The following is a 19,884-nucleotide window of genomic DNA, read 5'->3' as shown; positions in this document are numbered from 1 at the left end:
TGCTTACAGGCTCCTCTGGAGGCTCCTGCCTTTGTGGGGAAGGCCTGGCAGGGCTCTGCAAAACGTGCTGCTGGAGAGGGAGAGGTACTCCCGGGAGATTGCTCTCCCAGCAAACCGTGGGGAAATGTCTGGGACTGATGTCCACCCCAAAGATGCAGAAAAGTGCCTAACCGACAAGCTCCGACACACCCTGTTTATCTTTACGTGGTACATCATTTTCTAAAATTGTTTGGACAGGAAACACTTTTGGGGATACTTTTTAACATGAAGAAGCAAAATATTAAATCACCGGTGTTTGTTGATCTTACAAGGGTCTTGATACCATAGTTTGGTGTGCTGGTATGCAGGTTTTCCAAGTATCCCATTAACAAGTGATTGTCAGGTGTCTGCTCTGGGGTGTGTGCTGCAGGGACACAGAACAAGACAGGTGTGGTCCTTGCTCCACAGTTCTCGGTCTGTTGAAAGAGGGACACACCCAGTTAGGTCATTATGGTGGTGGCAGGTGCTCCAGCAGAGGACAGGGTGCTGTGAGAGTGTCCGGGGCCCAACCCGGACAAGAGGGGCTAGGGAAGGGGGAGTGATGTGCAGCTTGGGTCTCTAAGTTGAGCGAGAGCCCTGAGGGGTCAGGCAGGGTGCCAGGCACAGGGTACCACTGAGGCAGCGCTCCTGCTTGAGCAAGGAGGAAGCCAGGCGTGTTCAAGGTCTGAACGAGAGCCTGTGTGTGTAAAACGAGTCCAACGGAGGAGCGACGTCGGATGTAGCGGAAACTCTGCGCAGCTCAGCCCTGGAGGGCCTTGTGAGCAGGCCACAGCACGTGATTACCCTTGATTCCGAGTAGAACCGTGCAAAGCTGTTGAACAGTTTTTGTTAGCAGTAAGACTGACCCTTTTTATTTCTAAAACCTGATGAGCTGTTGCGTGAGGAGTGGGCCGAAGGGGCCCAGAGCGAAGGCACTGGGGATGCACTAGGCAGGAGTGGACTGGATGGGATTTATTGGGGCTCTTGAAGGAATAGTAATAATCAGAAAAAGAACTTAAGGAATTATTCAGAGTCCCAGTTTCAGAGCTTCCTAGAGGAGGGGGACTCATCGGCTTTGTGTCTTACAGATCGCTTTCCTTCCCCACTACTCCCTCGCCTCTCACCTCTTTGATTTCAAAATATTGAATAATACCCGCTGGAGGTGAATACAGAGACCTCTCCTTCAAGAGCAAGATACAAAGGACTATTGTAGGTGCACAGGGTAGTATAGACCCGTGTAAAGCAGGCCTCATGGGTGTCTGTAAGGCAATGCTTTTCAGCTTTTAAAACTTATGCTCCATCAGTGCTTTTCTCAGTTTACCTTTTGTGCAATTCCAGCAGCTAAGAATATTTTTTTGAGCTTTGCATTCAAGAGTTTGTACCCTTAGAACCATCAAATGTGATTTTAAAATCAGGCGGCTCTGCCCTCCATGGCGGGTTCTGCATTGACTCTCTTCTGAGAACCGCTGCTGACAGCCACGGGCCTCCTTGGGGTGGAGGCCCCCCCCGCCCCCCGTTCTGCCAGCGCAGGCGTCGCGGTGGGAGGCATGCCCTCGGAGCAGTCAGCCCGCGAACCTGCACGCTCGCTCCACCCGGGGGCCCGCAGGCCACTGGTCTGCTGAGCCCTTGTCCGGGGTTAATGGCAGCAAATCTTGGGCTTCTGAGGGGAGTTGGACTTTTTGGAAACAGCCAAAAATTCTTTGGAACCTGTTCTGGCGAATGATACTTAATCGTGGTGGATTATAATACACCTTTGGTACATGTAACTATTTGTGTGTGTGTTTGGGGTAGACTGCGTGCCCCAGGGCCCACGGCAGCTTTGCTCCCTTGGGTGTGATGGGGGTATTCTGATGGTTACAAAAGGGGCTGTTGGGGTTTTCTTTCTCTTTCTCTCTCATGTAATTTTCTCCTTCAGTCCGAACAACAGAAGAAGCAGCAGGAGGCTGAGAAGCTGCACCGACAAGAAAGGAAAACCCTCCGTCGTTCAGCCGGGCACCTGAAGTCCAGACACAGACGCGGCCGGCCGTTTCATTGAATCTGGAAACCGGTCCTGTGCGCGGCTCGGGAGGAGCGCCCAAACTGACCATCGCCGGAGCACGTCGAACACAGAGGGACACACGTTAACTGTTCGTGTAAATTCTTGGTACCTGGGCGAGGTAAAGGTTTGGCAGCTGTCGTCACGCCTTCTGCGGCAGACTTGGAATCGGCCCCCCTTCCCCGCACTGTCTGTAAGTTGTTGTCCCCATAAACATTGTCCATCCCCCCCAGTTTTAATCAAGTAAAGCCGGGTGTTGTTTTTAGATCTTGTGCAATGTGTGCCATGGGATGGGAGGTTATCTTGTGCTAAAAATGCAGTTCAGCCATGTTCAAGGCACCGTTTTCCTTTCAGTGCCTACTGCCCCTCACTGTTGACACCCCAGGAACCCCGTTCCTGCGTCACCTGAGGTGTCCGTGTTGGCCGTGTGTGCATTTCTACGTTGGTAGTTTGTGGCTTGTTTATGTGTGTGGGGTTTTTTAAAACAAATTTTTATAAAAAGAATATAATTTAATGGTAATAATAACCTAAAACAAAAATGGAAGCTACTGGTTTATTCTCTTAACTTTTCACAAGATTAAGTATAGATTTTCCTTTTTTTTTTTTTCTGTTTCTTAAAGTACAATTTGAGATAAACTGGCTGGAGAAAACATTTATAAAAATAAATACTTTCATTTGAATAGCTTCTTTGAGAAAGATCCATTCTTTGAGTTAATTTGAAAATTGAATTTGGTTTCCCTAGTTCTCAGGTATTAATGTGATTTTGGAGGTGTGTTTCTTTATGTACAACTGGAACCAGGGCTCTTTGGCCTCTAAATGATGGCCTCTAACTGGAAATGCGGTCAGCACGAAGGGAGAACGTGCTGACGGCACGAGGCTGCAGGCTGTGTACGCGGCCTCACGGACTCGCGACCCGGAGCCCCAGGTTCCGCCAGCTCTCCCTCCCCTTCTCCTCCTGGCGCAGCATCGCTCCTTAGCCCTTCAGCTCTCCCCTGCTGTCCTTGACATCTTTCCTGTCCTGTCCCCGTCCTATCTCTGTTGCTTCTGTACAGACATGTGTCCACTTCTGAGCCCTCTCGGTGCAGTCTGTTTCCAGAAAAAAAGATGTGTTTGTCTGTGGTGTATGTGTGTGATGTGATGTGTGTGATGTGATGTGTGCGTGTGTCCGGCGTGGTGCGGCTTGTGTGTATGGACACACCCCGTCACCAGAAGGAGGCTTGTTACCTGGGTGCCCCCCCAGCTTGTGGTCTGGGACAGAGGCTTCACCTGTTTCCATCCCTGGTGCCAGCTGCTCTGCTCCTTCGGCTGCCTATCCCCTACATTCCTTTGATGAGCTGCCTCTTCCCAGAGGAAGGGGCCTCAGCTTTTCTGCACTTGCTTGTCTCTGTGTCCACGCTGATGGCTTCCCTAGAGAGGAGGATTTCGGAAGTTAAGGAAGGACACTGCTGGCCGGAGTTGTTCCCCCAGGGGGGATTGTGTCCTGGGGTCAGGGCCTTTCCCACTCCTACCTGGCCTTCCCGGGCCTCTCTTTCCCTTCCCTGCCTTCTCAGGGGGCCTCCCTGTGGAGGGGGGAGCCAGTAGGCCGCGGTGCTAACTAAACCCTCCCGGCCCAGGGTTCAGTCCCAGCCCGGCTGCCCACCAGTTCTAGAGCCTTGACTGTTTGTTTAACCTCCTTGAGTGTCCGTTCCACCTATAAAATGAGCCCAAGACTTCATTTGCGTGAGAGTGAAACGAGGTACTTGGGTGGGGTGAGCATTGAGCGGGTCGTGAGGCTCAGGAGTGTTGGTAAAGCTTGTCTCTCGCCTGCCGCCCTTCCCTCACCTTGGCACACACTCCTCCGAACTCAGCGGATTTTTAATACCGAGGTTTTTCTAGGGTAGAGGTACCCCTGGGCTTCTGTTCTGGGGGGGTTCCTGAAAGGGCAGGTGGAGGACCTGAGCTGCATCTGTGATGGACGTTCAGGGAAAACATAGTGAACGGAGCTGCACAGAAACCCGCTCCAGGCCCCAGGGCTCCCTTATCAGTGCCTTGTAACAGCCCCACCCCTTCAGGGCTGAGATTCTTCAAGTACCTGCTACAATCCTCGCCTTTCTTCGAAGTGCAGGCTGCTTACTCTGTAGCTTGTTTGTTTGTAATGGCTGACTTAGCAGCCCTCGGGCGTGGGTCTCCCGACCAGGAAAGTACGCACAGGTGTTTTGTGGCCCGGCCACTGGCTGGGGGCTTGGTTTTCACAACAGGACCATCCCGGGGGCTCCTGAGTGATGGCTTCTCCCCTAATCCTGCTCCAGACCCCCCTCATTCCCTAATATCCCTAGCCTGATGCCTCAATATGTATTTTTTTAAGATTTTATTTATTTATTTGACAGAGAGAGAGAGAGAGAGCGAGAGCAGAAACACAAGCAGGGGGAGTGGGAGAGGGAGAAGCAGGCTTCCCGCGGAGCAGGGAGCCCGATACGGGGCTCGATCCCAGGACCCTGGGACCATGACCTGAGCCGAAGGCAGACGCTTAACGACTGAGCCACCCAGGCGCCCATCAATATATTAAACAACTATTTATTTATTTATTTATTTATTTATTTTTAAAGATTTTATTTATTTGAGAGAGAGAGAATGAGAGATAGAAAGCATGAGAGGGAAGAGGGTCAGAGGGAGAAGCAGACTCCCTGCTGAGCAGGAAGCCTGATGCGGGACTCGATCCCAGGACTCCAGGATCATGACCTGAGCCGAAGGCAGTCGCTTAACCAACTGAGCCACCCAGGCACCCTTAAACAACTATTTAAAAGAAAGTTGTTTTCAGCAGTCGCAGCGGTGAGCAGGGGAAGTGGCTGGGGTGTGCGGGGGGCACGACGGCACATCTGGGCTCCAGCTGGTTCTGCCCCTTAACCTGGTGGTGCGGCACTCCCACGACTCGTACACCTTTCTGTGTGCATGTTGTATACTCCAGTGAAAAACTCTTACTAGATGAGACTTGGTCTATCAAAGTCCCTTGTACCCATTATAACGACTTATTCACATCTAACCCCCTGAGATAACTCCTAATAGTATAAGGTGTTTTTGTTCAAATATTTTTCTGTTTTATAAACAACTATATATACATGTTTTAGTCATCCAATGGGGCTCTTTCTCAGCTTGATTTTTATAACTAATTTTCTCAAGTGTGGACATACAGAGAGAGAGATGTACTTTGTTCTTTTGTATAAACTTCCGAGTATTTTATTGCATAGTTGATCCATAAGCAAACTCTTCCCCTATTGATGGTTATGCGTAAAAATCCATGGAAAGAACCTTTTAAAAAAAGTCACACCTATAATAAGTATACCCCAACTTCCTTTTTGCTTCTTTTTTTAAAAAAAGGTTTATTTATTTTAGAGAGAGTACGCATGAGTGAGGGGAGGGACAGAGGGAAAGGAAGAGAGAAAATACTCAGACTCCCTACTGAGTGCAGAGCCCAGTGTGGGACTTGATCCCAGGACCCTGAGATCATGACCCAAGCTGAAATCAAGAGTCGGATGCTTGACCGACTGAGCCACCCAGGCGCCCATGACCCAACTTATTTTTTAAACGGACATAGTAACTTTATGAAACACCTGTACGTAGCAAAGCAATCTAAATGTCGTTTCCATTTTTTCTCCTTTTTTTGTATATGGGATTTGAGAGAATTTCAAGTTTCTAGTTAGGATACAGTTTTAGCTTTATCCACCGTTTGTCATAAATATCTTGTAACATAATTGGACTAATCTTAATGACATTCTTTTCAGTACCATTTATGGAGTGTGTTATTTCGCCTGCAACTCTAATTATTAAAAAGTTCCTGGGACGCCTGGGGGGTGGCTCAGTGGGGTAAAGCATCTGCCTTCGGCTCAGGTCATGATCCCGGGGTCCCGGGATCGAGTCCCGCGTCAGGCTCCTTGTTCAGCGGGGGGCCTGCTTCTCCCTCTGCCTGCTGCTCCCCCTGCTCGTGCTTGCTTGCTCGCTCTCTGACAGATAAATAAAATTGTCACCACTGCACTGACCTTGCAGCTTCTAGAACACTCCGGGCGTTCTCTTAAGCCAGGGCCTTTGCAGATGCATTTCCTCTGCTTGCAGTGCGCTTCGTCGGCCAGCTGTTGGCACGTCTGTCACACTTGAGGGTACAACCACCCTGTGTAAAACAGTCATGCCCCTGCCCCCAGCACTCCCCGTGCCTTTACTTCAGTGGGTACCCGATACAGTGTGCTCATAAAAGACTTTTTTTTTTTTTTAAAGATTTTATTTATGTATTTAACAGAGAGAGACACAACGAGAGCAGGAACACAAGCAGGCGAGTGGGAGAGGGAGAAGCGGGCTTCCCGCGGAGGAGGGAGCCCGATGTGGGACTCGATCCCAGGATCCTGGGATCATGACCTGAGCCGAAGGCAGACGCTTAACGACTGAGCCACCCAGGCGCCCATAAAAGACTTTTTATTATGGAAAATTTCAAACATACACCAAGGAAGAAAACAGCTTCACGATCTCCTGTGTACCCATCACATGCTTCAGTAATTAACAACAAATCTTGTCTTTTTCATTGTTACTCCTACCCATTGGCCCCATTACTTTGAAATATTTTGATTCCAGATATCATATTATTTTATCCATAAATACTCATACTGCCTTTTTTGTTTATTGTTTGTCCCCCACCCCACACCAGAATGCAAACTCGGTAAGAATAGGGATTTCTTTTTTGTTTTGTTTTGTTCACTGCTGTGTGTCCAGCACCATGCCTGACACATAGTCGCTATCTAATAAAGTTGTATGAAATGAATAGTTGAGTTAGATGGAACTTTGGATTCAGTACCAGAGGGGCAATTCTCCCTTGACAAGAGCTGTTTGCGGGTTGGAAGGCCTCACTGGAGTAGCCCGGGACAGAGTAGGGAAGAGTGACTCGGGAGGAGGGATGGTGGACAACACTTGGTAGTTTTTGGATATAAGGGAGCAGAGAATAGGACCTGTGAGATCCAGAGAGGGTTTTCTTTAAAATAGAAATCCCAGCATGTCTGCATGTTGCTGGAAATCACCCAGGAAAAGGAAAAAGTATTGGCGTTAGAGAGGACAATTACTGGAGTGGTACCATAAGTATCACTTATGTGATATGTGATACCATAAGTAAGTGTGGTAGTTATCTGTTGCTGCTTAACAAGTTATCCCAAAGCTTAGCGGCTTGAAAGAACAGTTACCTGACAGCTTCGGTGGGTCAGGAATTCAGGAGCGGGCTAGCTGGGTGGTTCGCATGCAGGGTCTCTCATGAGGGTACAATCAAGACATCGGCCAAGGCTACCTGGGCTGGAGGTGTGAGACCTGGGCTGGAGGACCCCCTTCCTCGCTCAGACGCACGGCCGCGGGCTGGAAGTTTCAGTTCGTTGCCACATGGACCTCTCCACGGGGCTGCTGGAATATCCCCATGACGTGGCAGCTAACGTCCCCCGGTGGTATCCAAGGACGAGAGAGACCAAGATGGAAGCCACAGTGCTTCTTATCACCTTGTAGCAGAGGTCATACATCATCACCTGCCCTTTTTTTCCATTTGTTAGCATGGAGTCACCAAGCGTAGCCTGTGCTCAGCAGGAGAGGAGTTAGATGCCATCTTCCGAGTGGAAGGAGCATCGGGGAGGGTGGCCAGGTGAAATAAATACAGGACACCTGGTGAGATTTGAATTTCAGATAAACACGTGACTTATCAGTGTGTGTTCTATATGTCGCATGGGCCATACTTACATTAAAAAATTATTTGTTACTTATCCAAAATTCAAATTTAATGGATGACCTGTATTTTCATTGGCTAGATCGGGCAACCCTAGAAGGAATTTGTAGACGTAGTTTAGAATCAGCACAGTAGCAAAGGAGGGAAGGGGTGTAGTACGTGGATCGAGGTAGTGACCTTCCATAGACACAGGGTGAGATTGTAAGGAGAGAAAAGGCAGAGTACTCAGGCATGTGCAGGGAGGTAGGTGATGGGTAGGCAGATAAGGAGCGGGAAGCAGGTGGACATTCCCTTCTAATTGCTTCGGTTTCCTCCCTGAAATAAGAAGCACAAGGTTATGAACCAAGGAGATCTCCCCTGCCCCACCCACTCTCCTTGTCCTGAATTTCTGTGCTTACACACCAGGCTCACTCTTTGATTCAGAGCCTTTGTTTTGCTCTTAATCTTCAGTTGTATCTCTTAATCTCTTTTGGTAGAATCTCTTAATCTCCAGTGACCTGTCTCTCCCGACCCTTTTTCTCCTTCCTACCTCTCCACCCCGCCATCATTCTTGGAGAACACCCGATTGCTCCCTCAAAGTAATAAAACACAGGACCTCGAGTTGAGAAGCATGGGCTCTGCTTTTTCCTTTCCCCTGGTTTTATTGCCTCTCTGGGTTTCCAAAATTCTACCTCAGTGGTTTTCAAATGTTTCTTTGCCCCATGGTAGGAAATATATTTGACATTGTGACCCAGAACACATGTATATCCAAAGTGTTATCAACTGTAACCCGTAAAGCACGCTGGGATTTTCCTGTTCTGGGCTACTGCAGTTCCTTCATCTTCCCCACCTCCACCCATGTAACAGGTTTACACCCATTAAGTTGACTTCACAACCCACTAATGATGGATCCAGCCCTAAGTTGAAAGTCCCTGCCTACCCTAGGAGGTGGGATTGTATTCTTGCACTCCAGGAGCATGGTGCAGAGCCCCAGTGAAATTTTGTCTCCCAGATGTGTACCTGTTGCTGCAACGTGTAATTGTGATACATTGTGTAGTGAGACCTTTTGCTGGAGCTTCCATGAAATTTTTTTTTTTTTTTTTTTTACTAAATGCACAAGATGAATATTTAACTCTTTTTCAAAGCTCTATCATCAGCATCATTGAAATGCTGCAAAAGAGATTTTTTTAAAGGTTTATCTGAGAGAGAGAGAGAGCCTTGCAGATGGGGGTGGGAGGGGACTAGCAGAGGAGGAGGGAGAGGGAGAGAGAATCTCCGGCAGACTCCCTGCTGAGCGTGGAGCCAGACACAGGGCTCCCTCTCAGGACCCTGACGTCATGACCTGAGCTGAAATCAGGAGTCGGGAGGCTCAATGAACTGAGCCACCCAGGTGCCCCACAAATGCAAAGCAGATTTTATAGAAGAAAAGTTTTTGTGCTTTTATATAAGAAAATGTGAGAGTTTCTAGTTCTGAGGCAAGTTTTCAACGCATTAAAAAAGTTAGGGGTTTTACTTAATTGATTTTGGTTTGGAAATGATTTTCAAACTTCACTTTACCTGTGTAGCCATGAGACTGAAAATTGTGGAGTTGACCCTCTCATTGCTTTTGAGGGAACGTAGATGGCAGGGCTCACAGAACCATTTAACACTTTGTAACAGAGACCTGTTTCCATGTTACATATTCAGTAGGAAACTTGTCTCTCTTTTGCATTTGAGAATACCAAAAGTGATGTATTTTAGTCCTAGAAAGTCCACAGTAAATGAATGTGTTGAGTCTTGGAGTGACTGAATTCTGTTCATACTTTGAAAGAGAACAAAGCATTAGAACACAGTATGTATATGTAAATATAAATAAGTAGATACTTGATTCTTTTTATCGATATCCCTAAAAACGTTCCCATATCCAAGTTGGCATAATTTTTTTCTCCTCCTTGGGAACATACGGAATTGTCTTGTATTTGGAATTTCCTTCTATTTAGGCACGGATAATAACTTGATTTAGGATACTGCTCATCTTCTTGAACACACATGGAAAATTCCAGTCCTAGCAATTTTTATTCTTTTTTTTCCCCTAAAGATTTTATTTACGTATTTCACACAGACACAGCGGGAGAGGGAACACAAGCAGGGGGCGTGGGAGAGGGAGAAGCGGGCTTCCCACGGAGCAGGGAGCCCGATGCGGGGCTCGATCCCAGGACCCCGGGACCATGACCTGAGCCGAAGGCAGACGCTTAACGACTGAGCCACCCAGGAGCCCCAATTTTTATTCTTGAAAGGCAGTTTTTATGCCCGTGTGAATTTTCCTGAATTAATTAGTGCAATACAAAAGTCTAACAATTATGTTTGAATGAACTATTTTGGGAATTAGGGTGCTGTCCCCTACTCAAAACATGTACCCTTCCTCATGCATGAGCACATACTGGGCAGAGAAGTTTATCGGAAGATATACCTCTGTCCCGCTCTCCTGACGGGGCTTGGGGACCCATGATGGTGGTGGGTGCCGGAGGTGGAACTTGAAAGTCGTAGGGCCACATGCCTTCCTGTTGGGTGGGGGGGACGCTGCCTGTATTTTTCTAGTAGCCTTGGGTTCCTTTCAGACCCGGACAGAATCATGAGCCCCAGACTCAAGACTCAAAGGAACCTTCAAGTTCAGCCACAGCCCCTGCCTGCTCGGAGTTCCGCCATTCCATCCCTGAGAACTCACTGTCCGCTTTGTTTCCGGGTACACACCCAGTGACAAGTCGTCTCTCCCGTTTCAGATGCTCCAAGTGTGAGTTCAAACCTGGGGAGTTGAAACCTTCCTCCCCACCTTCCCCTTCTCGTTCTTCTCCCACCCCTGCTGCTGCTGAGTGCCCCCCCTCCTCCTTGAGGCCCCAGGCCTCGTCTGCACCCCCTCACAGTCCGTCCTTCCTGCTGGGGCCCACCTTCCAGCCCCCACCCGAGGACCGTAGTTCTCAGGCTGGAAGCTCATCTCCCGATTTTGCCAGATCTAAGGCCAGACTTCTCTGACGCTGCCTGACTCCTTTGTCACGTTGGACACTGTCAGGCCCTTGGCCTCCTTGGTCTCTGCTGGCTCCTCAGCCTCACCACCCACCCAGGTGCGGATGTGCTCCAGGATTTCTTCTTTGAACCCTCCATTCCCCCTTCTCGATCTCAGCTCCTCTGGATCGCTGGATCCCCTGTCCTGGATGTTGCCGAGCCACCCACCAAACAGCTGCCCCTCTCGTCTGTGTGGGCCACTGGGACCTCAGGCTCAACGTGCCCCAAACCAGACTCATGGGCCCCACACCCCACCCACCGAAATACATGTTCCTCCTCCTCATCCCTCCTCTTGGGTCACAAATCAAGGTTCGTGTGGCTGTTGACTGACTACTCCGTGCCAGGGACCAAGCAGAGGGCCCTGGTCTGGAAAGCACGGCTGGCTGTGGCGAGACGGGCGGTGCCCGCCGAGCATCCTGAGGGTGAGGCGCACGACCAGGGCTGGGAGGGGGCCTGCATGCTGCTGCTGCTGTCCTGACACGGGCCGTGTCAGGACAGGCCCGTGAAGAAGTGAAGGACATCTCGGGGAGGAACATTCCAGGCAGAGATCCCGGAGAAGCCCCTGGAGGCCAGAGGGCTTATGAAACAGTTTCTGATTCTGCGGATTTGGAACATGGCAGATGCGCTGATCTGGGCCCTGCTCTGAGAGGCACTGAGCCACAGCAGAGGCCCCCCGGGCGGCCACACACGGAGGGGCAGACCCTCGTGACTGAGGCAGGAGCAGCTTGGTGTCAGCTCAACCCCCTGCGGCCGCACCACCCCTGCAAACATCAGGCCGGTGTGCGGCCACCAAGGCCTGGCTCTGCCACGCGGCGCCAGGGGAACAGCACCCCGTGCACTCCCGCCTCCCCTCTGCCCTGCTCCCCTCCCTCCCTCAGCCCTGCGGCCTCCCCCCCCCCCCCCCCCCAGGGCCTCCTCTGCACATGGATGGCCGCAGAGCACGCTGTGGGAAACTGAGCCTTTCATGAAGAAGGGCTCTCAAACCTGAGAATGGAGTCTGGTGAGTGGAGACAGCAGAAGGAAACCAGGAGGGGGGCGCCGGGTCGGGCCCAGATTTGCCCGGGGCTCAGCTGCCAGTCGGTGGCCAAGTCACTGAACCCGTCTGTGCCTTGGTGTCTGTGTCTGTAAAATGGGTTTAATAGTATCTGTCCCCTAAAGACTTCAGAGGGTGTTTGTGAAGCTTAATGAGTGAGGTCCATTAAACCCCTCAGAAGAAAGGTGTAACTAAATACAAAGCACTATTGTAATTAGCTCTCAGGCTCTTTAAACCAGGTCGCATCTTGTTTTAAGAGAGTTACCGTGACGACGGGTTTGTTTGAAAAACACATAAAAAAGGTGTGGCCATAAATCTCACAATAATAAGTAAATTTACTTTGCTGGTTTCTATTGTAATAAAGAACCGTCTAGCTCCTGATCGAGAGGGTCGCGCTGCATGGGATGGAGACACAGTCGTGGCTCCCATAACGCTGATCCTATTAGGGTTCTCCAGACAACAGAACCCACAGGAGAGAAGAGATGCGTGCAGAGATTTGCTGTGAGGGACTGGCTAACCTGGTGACGGAGGCTGACAAGTCCCACGATCCGCTGTCAGCAAGCCAGGGCCCCCGGAGAGCCAGTGTGGTTTCGTCCACATCCGAAGGCCTGAGAAACCAAAGACGCTGTAGTTGCCGTCAGAAAGCCAGCAGGCTGGAGACTCAAGAAGAGCCAGAGAAGACCCGTGTCCTCGCGGTGCCATCAGGCAGGAGTCCCTTCTTGCTCTGCCTTTCTGTTCTATCCAGGTCTTCAACTGATTGGACGAGGCCCACCCGCGTCGGGGAAGGCCATCTGCTTTACTCAGTCTTCCAACTAAAATGTTAATCTCATCCAGAGACTCCCTCGCAGACATACCCAGGATGATGTTTGACCAAATGTCTGGGCATCCAGGGGCCCAGTCACGTCGACACAGCACATTAACCAGCACAGTGGCCTTCACCATGGCCTCATTGCGTGCCAGGCATGGAATTCAGCACACGGCGAGCTCTTGGTCCAACCTTGTTCAATGGATCAATGGATCAATGGGCAAATGGGTGTGGGGAAGCTGCTGGATTCAGCCTAGTGCTTCATAGACCCTGGGCAGTATTTTGGGGCGCCGGCAAAGGTTTGGGAGAGATGTTAATAAACTATTAAAGTTTCAGATCAAAAGATGAGGCTAAAAATAGGATGGAGGGGCCAGGGCACGGACTTGGCTGAGAGCCGTGAACACCCAGCCAGTCTTCCCAGCAGAGGCTTCTTGCAGATGAGGGGGGGAGGCCTCGTTCCCCAGGTTGGGCTCCTGGCCAGCAGGGCCCGGCTGACAGACTGCTCTCATGAACGGTAGATTGTTCCAGGCCTGTGGGCTTCTCTGCACCTAGGAGAGGCTATCCCTCTCAGCAGAGGAGGGATGGAGGGTGGGTCTTTGAAGCATCATTTAAGAAATGTCTGCTGGGGAATAATTATTTCCCCTCAGGGTTTGGCCTAGCAAGCGGGGTCACTGCCTTTCATGTAGTCAAGTGCAGCCCCACATGAAGAACACGCAGCGTGTTCTCCTTTCTTCATGGAGAGTCGGAGGCCGGCTCTACGTTAGATGAAAAGACTCAGGTACAGGGGTGAAAACTGGCCAGCTCGCCCTCGGCCTGGGGAGTCTCCAGGGGCCGCATCACCCAGGGGTTCTGTCCCTACCTCCTGGCTCTGTTCTTCAGTTTTTACTGCTACTTTGTAGACTTTAGCTATTCCGTTCCCGAGGCCATCCATCCACTTTCCCCTTAACCTTCAAGTGAACCACCTGCAGCCCCAGCAGGTAGGTCCCAGGAGGTTGGCCCTATCTGTTGGTTCTCAGCCGATGCATATGAAGGGGGGGAGTATTGTGGGGGGGGGAACCGCGAGCCTCTGCCCACTTCTGGCTCCTGGCCGGGACCTGGTGACCGAGGTGGCATCGGCCAAAGCCAGGGATAGCTCTCGTTGTCCTAGAGCTGAGCGTGCCCTTCCAAAAACGGCCTGACTGGTCTGCCCCTTTGTGAATTTTAGCAAACAAGTGATAGAGTTCCTTCCCGTTGCTGGTAACCATAGCAACGTCCTCCACAGGGACCATGCCCCCCGCCAGGCCTCCCACCTGCACACGCTCAGGGGCAATGACCAGATCTGCCTTTTACCATAGCTGCAAACTCGGAAATGTTACTAAAATTTCCTGGATTTCTCTGTCTGTAAAATGGGCGTGATTATTTCTACCTCACAAGGCTGTGGGGGCATTTAATGAGGTAAAGTGTGCAAAGAACCCAACAGTGCCTAGAAGGTGGTAGGTTCCCGGTGGGTGTTCAACGTCACCCCCTCTCTGCCCAACATGGACCAGCTTTGCCACAGGTGTGGCCCTGCAGAGCGCCATTCTGCCCGTGGGACAGTCACCTGACTATGCGACAAGATGGCCCCCCAAGGGGGATCCTGCTCCAAATGAAGTCCCAAGCCCTGTGTCAGGGAAGTGGGCTCCACGCTTGGGCCACAGGCACCAAAACCCTGGACATAGGGTCTAGGAGTCCTGGGGTCCTCTCCCCACTGCCTGACCCCATTTGCACCACCACCGGTTCATCAATTGAAGCCAAAAATCTCCAACAGAATGTCCCTCCCTCTTCCTGATAGAACCTGCCAGATACATTCCATCTTTCCAGAGTCATCTCTTTGGATCAAGAACAGAGGAGACTTCCTGTCTGGCTCGGGCTGCCTGGTGGTCTGCCGGCGCCTTCCTTCCCTTCACTCAGGATACTACCAAGACCCCAGGTGGAAAAATCTCTTCTCATTTCCCTGCAGTTTTCTGGATGAGAATAAACCCCAAGCTTTGAGTGAATTTCGAGCCTTTCACTGCTTCCATCCGCCCCATCCTTTCTCCCTTCGGTTTCAGAATCCCAGTCTCTTGGGTTTCAAATATTTGCCTTTTTTCAAAAGCGGATCCGTGGTTTAAATCACAACACAGGGCACCTGGGTGGCTCCGTCGGTTAAGCGTCTGCCTTCGGCTCAGGTCATGATTCCAGGGTCCTGGGATCGAGCCCCGCGTCGGGCTCCCTGCTCAGCGGGGAGTTTGCTTCTCCTTCTGCCCCCTACCTCGTGCTTTCTCTCTCTCAAATAAAATAAAATCTTTTAAAAAAATTTTTTAAAAATCACGACACACAATACATTGACCTGACTTATAACTCAGGAGTTTTTATGAAATATTTCCAGCATTTCTAGGCTGCAGAATCTCCGGTGGCAAAATCTCACTGTGGGGGCCCATGCGTGCTGTGTGACTGGTGCGTTTCTGTAGGATTGGCGTGTTGCGTGGCCCCCAGAAGACGTGCTGGTGCTGGGAGGGGGTCACTGGCATGACGTCTAAAGGCAGGAGCCAGCCGGGGGGCCAGGAGTGACTGGGGGTGGAGGGAGGGCAAATGGCTCAGAGGAAGGCCCAACACTGCCGCCTTCAGCTCTCAGGGGCACTCAGGCCCCGGACACCTTGACTTTGTTCACCTGACCACATTCCCAGCTCCCTTCATTAGGACGTGATCGCTAAAGAGGACTTGGGGCTCCAGAAAGTTATGTCAATCATACTTGAAAATACTCTTCGATCAGATTGTTCTTCAGACTCTACAAAGAGGCCTTTCCCTGAGCGCCCGTGTGGGCCCTTTGCCCTCCAGACAGTGGCTGGGGTAGGGAGGGGGATGGGAGGTGTAAGAGGTTGGAGCAGCCCCCTCCCTCCAGTTCATCCTGGAAAGGCCCGGCAGGGCAGGGCAGGGCAATGGCAGGGTGGGGTGGTCCTAAACTCCAGGCACAGGGCCCAGCGCAGGGAGGCGGCAGTGGGCTTCCTGTGAGCCCTGGGCGCCCCGAGGGGCCGGGCCTCCATCCTGGAGCAGAGGCTCCGGGCGGCTGCTTCTTCTTTTATTTATTTATTTATTTATTTGAGAGAGAGAGAGAGCGCGCGCACGAGAGGGAAGAGGGTCAGAGGGAGAAGCACACCCCCTGCTGAGCAGGGAGCCGGACCCGGGACTCGATCCCGGGACTCCAGGACCATGACCTGAGCCGAAGGCAGTCGCTTAACCCACTGAGCCACCCAGGCGCCCTCCGGGCGGCTTCTTGAGCCCAAGGATGACTTGGCCAATTTAACCCGCCTGCTTCCCTGATCACCTCACCTCCAGGGAAGGGCTGCTAATCTGACATCAGTTCTTTTCAGAAGCAGGGGCTGAGGGGCGGGGGGGAGGGGCGAAATGCTTTAGGAGGAAACTGGGGTGGTTTGCTTGTGTGTTGGATTGCATTTATACCAAAGGCTTGGAAACTCTTGCCTTTTCTGATTCCTTGTGTGGGTGAGGACAGGAAGGAGCCAGGAAACCGTGCTCTGGGCCCATCTCGTACCCTGGTCATCTTCGGTGGGCACCAGCCTCTTCCTGTGCGGGGGAGATGCTGAGGATGCAGGCCTCACCCCACAGCTGGGTCTTATTTTATTGTTTCTAATTGGAAGAGAAAGACAAGCTGATTATTATTATTATTTTTTTAAAGATTTATTTATTTGACAGAGACACAGCGAGAGAGGGAACACAAGCAGGGGGAGCGGGAGAGGAAGAAGCAGGCCTCCCGCGGAGCGGGGAGCCCGATGCGGGGCTCGATCCCAGGACTCCGGGATCACGACCCGAGCTGAAGGCAGACGCCTAACTGACTGAGCCACCCAGGCGCCCCACAAGCTGATTATTTTTAAAGACTTGATGAAACATCACAGAAATGTAACTAGGAAAGCGAAATCCAGCCCCCTCCCACCACGCTCATCCCCAGCCCTGTCTCTCCAAGAGACAACGGTGTTGTATCGCGGGACCACACCGAGTTTCCTGGTGTTTTGACATTTGCTGGGAGAGAGGCCTCCTTCCTGTCATCCCTTCATCGCCTGCGGCACTCGAGCCCTGGGGGCAAAGCGCCGCTCGGGGCACTGTGGGGGGTCCCAGTCTAACAAGGTAGGACCACAATCCACACCAGGGAGACCAGAAGCCTGCGCGGTACAGGTATCCTAGGCGGGATCCTGGGACCCGAAAAGGATGGTGGGTAAAACCACGGTAATCTGAGCCAAGTAGGGACTTGATAGCCACGTATCCACATTGGTTTAAGAATTGTACCACATGTTCCAAACCAACCTAAGGATGGTAATGACAGTGAACACTGGGTGCTGGGTAGACGGGGACGCCCTGCACTGTAGTCTCAATTTTTCTGTAAATCTGAGACTGTTTGAAAAAATTAAGTCTACATTTTAAGAATTTAGTCAAAAACAAGACAAGGCAAAACGGTAAGTGGCTCATCGAGGCAGAGGTAGGCCGAGGCTCTGTCTGAGCGGCCTCCCTCCTCAGGCTGGAAGCAGCCAAGTTCGCACTCCCGGACCCTGCAGGGCGGCCTCCCAGCACATGCAAAGGAGCCGAGGCTGATATTTCAGGGGAGAGCTGTGAGCGTCTCCGTCTGGACCCCCGTCCTCACCCCTCCTGGCAGGGCCCTGGTCAGGTGAGCAGCATCCTTAGTCCTGCAAATACCCCACGAGGAGGGGGACAATTCACGGATATTCGGAGGGCAGAGGCCAGGCCTCCACTGCCAGCCTCGGGGGAGGGCTCCGCAGATGCCCACTGAGCATGTGAGTCCGCCAATGAGCCGTGCGTCTGTTTCTAGATCTTGCAGGAAGGGCTGCATCAAGGCATAAAGCCAGGGAGAGAGCAGTGTCCCCGGCTGTCTTCCATTCAGTGTGCCTGGAGTCTTGAGGCCGAGGCCCAGATGCTCGTGAGCCTCCTTGATCCACATCCCATGTTACTGTTTTTCAGTGCCTGAAGGTCAGATCCAGAAAGCAGCTTCTGCGCCCCAGGGCTTCCTGCCCCGCGGGTGTCCCCACAACTGCCTTCCTGTCAAACACCTGAGCCGTGTTGCAAGCCCAGGGAATTGAATGGCAGGCCTGGAGAAGCCCCATTCCTTCTGGTTCCTTCCCCTGGACGTGTGTTTATGAAGGGCTCCGCAAACACAACTGTTTGGAAAAGGCTTGAAATAGGAAACAGAGTCCCAGCTGAGTGTCTAGGTTACATGAGAGTCTTAAAAAAAAAAAAAATTAAAATCATTTCCTTCGAGCTTGCCAAGTTTGGAGGTCCTGTCTGGCTCCGCATATCCTGCAGATGAGTCAACTTGAATTTCCCTCCCCGTCCTCCACTCTGGCACCATCTGCACACGAGGCCGGCCCCTGAAGGAGTGAGCGGCCCTGTGGGGCCCCAGGCCAGCCTCCCGCTCTGTCATAACATCGCCCTTCCCCGGGTCCGGGCTCTGGCCGGCGCTGGGCAAGCCTCACTCTGCTCACCAGAGCGTTTGCTGAACTGGGAATACCGTTCTTGACACAAGTAAAAGCAGCCTGTCTGTTTCGTGGGCAAGATTTCCTCTGCTATTTCTGAGCACACAGGGCAGTGGGATTCACTATGATCAGATCACGTGGCCGCGCTGCCCTCACCGCCATACTCTTCACCCCGCTCCCAGACAGAAACTGTGCCCATGAAGCACTCGCGCCCCACCCACCCCCCCATCAGCCCCTGGAAAACTCGACTCTACTCTCCATCCCTCTGACGTTGACAATTCTAGCTACCTCATATAAGGGGAACCCTACAATCTTTGTCCTTTTGTGTCTAGCTTCACTTACCATAATGTTTTCAAGGTTTACCTGGACGGTGGTAGCATGTACCCGAATTCATCTCGATGGTTGCCTGCATGTACACATTTAGCTTATCCATTCATCCCTTGATGGGCACTATTTTGGCCACTGTGGACAATGCTGCCACGAACACGGGTGTACAAGTATCTGTTTGAGTCCCTGCTTTCAGTTCCTTTGAAGTGAATTGAGGGCAGCTCCGGCACCCCTTGCCCGAGGAGAGTCTGTCCCTGCCTTGCTCTGTCCGGTGCGCTCATGCATCAGGCTCCCCGCTCACCAACACCCCCTGCTCCCTCCCTGCAGGCTCAGCCTGATCAGCCCCTCCCCGCAACCCCTGCTCCTCCCTGCCTGCGCAGTGCCCATCAGCTCTGGGGGCAGGGATTTTGTCTGCTTGATGGATCTCTGGGTGCAGTTTCATCATCCAGGGAAGCAATGAGCATGGATATTAAATGATAGTTATGAAAAAGGAAAGCAAAACCACGCTGGTATTATTCCACAAGGTGTGATGCATGGGAAGGACAGGGGAGACTTACCCATCTGAGTCACACCCAGTTTATTTGTCAGATTCCTCAAAGTGTGCAAACGGCCCATTCCTCATCTAATGGGTGTTTGCCACCCACTGCCAGGCTCCAAGGACTCGTGCCTTCCTTGTCACTGCTTGGATTTGAGCTCTTCTGGGAGTGAACCCCTTAGAATCCACAGGAGCTGACAAGCGACAGGTAGTGAGTGGCACGTCAGAGGGAAGATGCAAGCCAAGCATGATGGGCCCTGCTCCCGGCCTCGAACGCAGTGCTTAACACAGCTCGAAGGTGTGATGGGGTCTCTGCGGCTTCCAGGAGTGACTGCCTGCTTGGTTGCCGTGCTCAGCCCTGCCGTGTTAGCAGGGCAGTGCCGGGCCAGCCCTGAGCCACCAGGACCCTGCTGCCCCCAAATTTCGGCCGGCTCCTGCTAACTGCCCCTCGTCTAATTGCTGGTGAGTCACGTTGCATAATGCCCCTCGGATCGACAGCATAATTTCCTATCACAGCTGCGGTGGAGCTCAGCTCCTCAGCACGGAAGAACTTTGGGGTGCGTTCTAACCGCATCTGATACCATCGGTTTGAAAAACTTTCCTGCCATCATCCCTGGTGGGCTGTTGACTACAAGAGAAAAATCTGGATTTCCAGAATACCAGTGCTCTCCACTTCCCCTCCAGTCATCTCAGGAGAGAAATCTCCGAGCACCAGCGGGCTGTGGCCACACCAGCTGCCTCTTGATGACTGGGAGCAGGTGGATGTGTGGGGAAGCCCCAGGTGGGCCCGCCAGGTGCAGGCCGGGGTTCCTCAGTCGTGTTCCGCTGAACCGAGGCTCCGGCCTCCAGCCTCACATCAGAGGGGCTGGGGACTCTCAGCCTCTCACCCGAAGGCAGGA

General features: G+C 51.9%; 1 protein-coding gene across 1 annotated transcript in view; it reads left to right on the top strand.

Moving 5' to 3' along the window:
- The window catches only part of NOL10 (nucleolar protein 10), an 83,488-nt gene extending 81,244 nt beyond the window's left edge, over window positions 1-2,244 (top strand). Inside the window, exon 21 of the mRNA XM_027622632.2 lies at window positions 1,934-2,244. Coding sequence (XP_027478433.2) covers window positions 1,934-2,053 — 120 coding nt within the window. The 3' untranslated portion in view covers window positions 2,054-2,244. The remainder of the gene's footprint in view (window positions 1-1,933) is intronic.
- The last annotated feature ends 17,640 nt before the right edge of the window (window positions 2,245-19,884 follow it).

The sequence above is a fragment of the Zalophus californianus genome, chromosome 8 (genome assembly GCF_009762305.2).
Source record: "Zalophus californianus isolate mZalCal1 chromosome 8, mZalCal1.pri.v2, whole genome shotgun sequence".
NCBI lineage: Eukaryota > Metazoa > Chordata > Mammalia > Carnivora > Otariidae > Zalophus > Zalophus californianus.
This window is presented reverse-complemented; position numbering and strand designations above follow the sequence as displayed.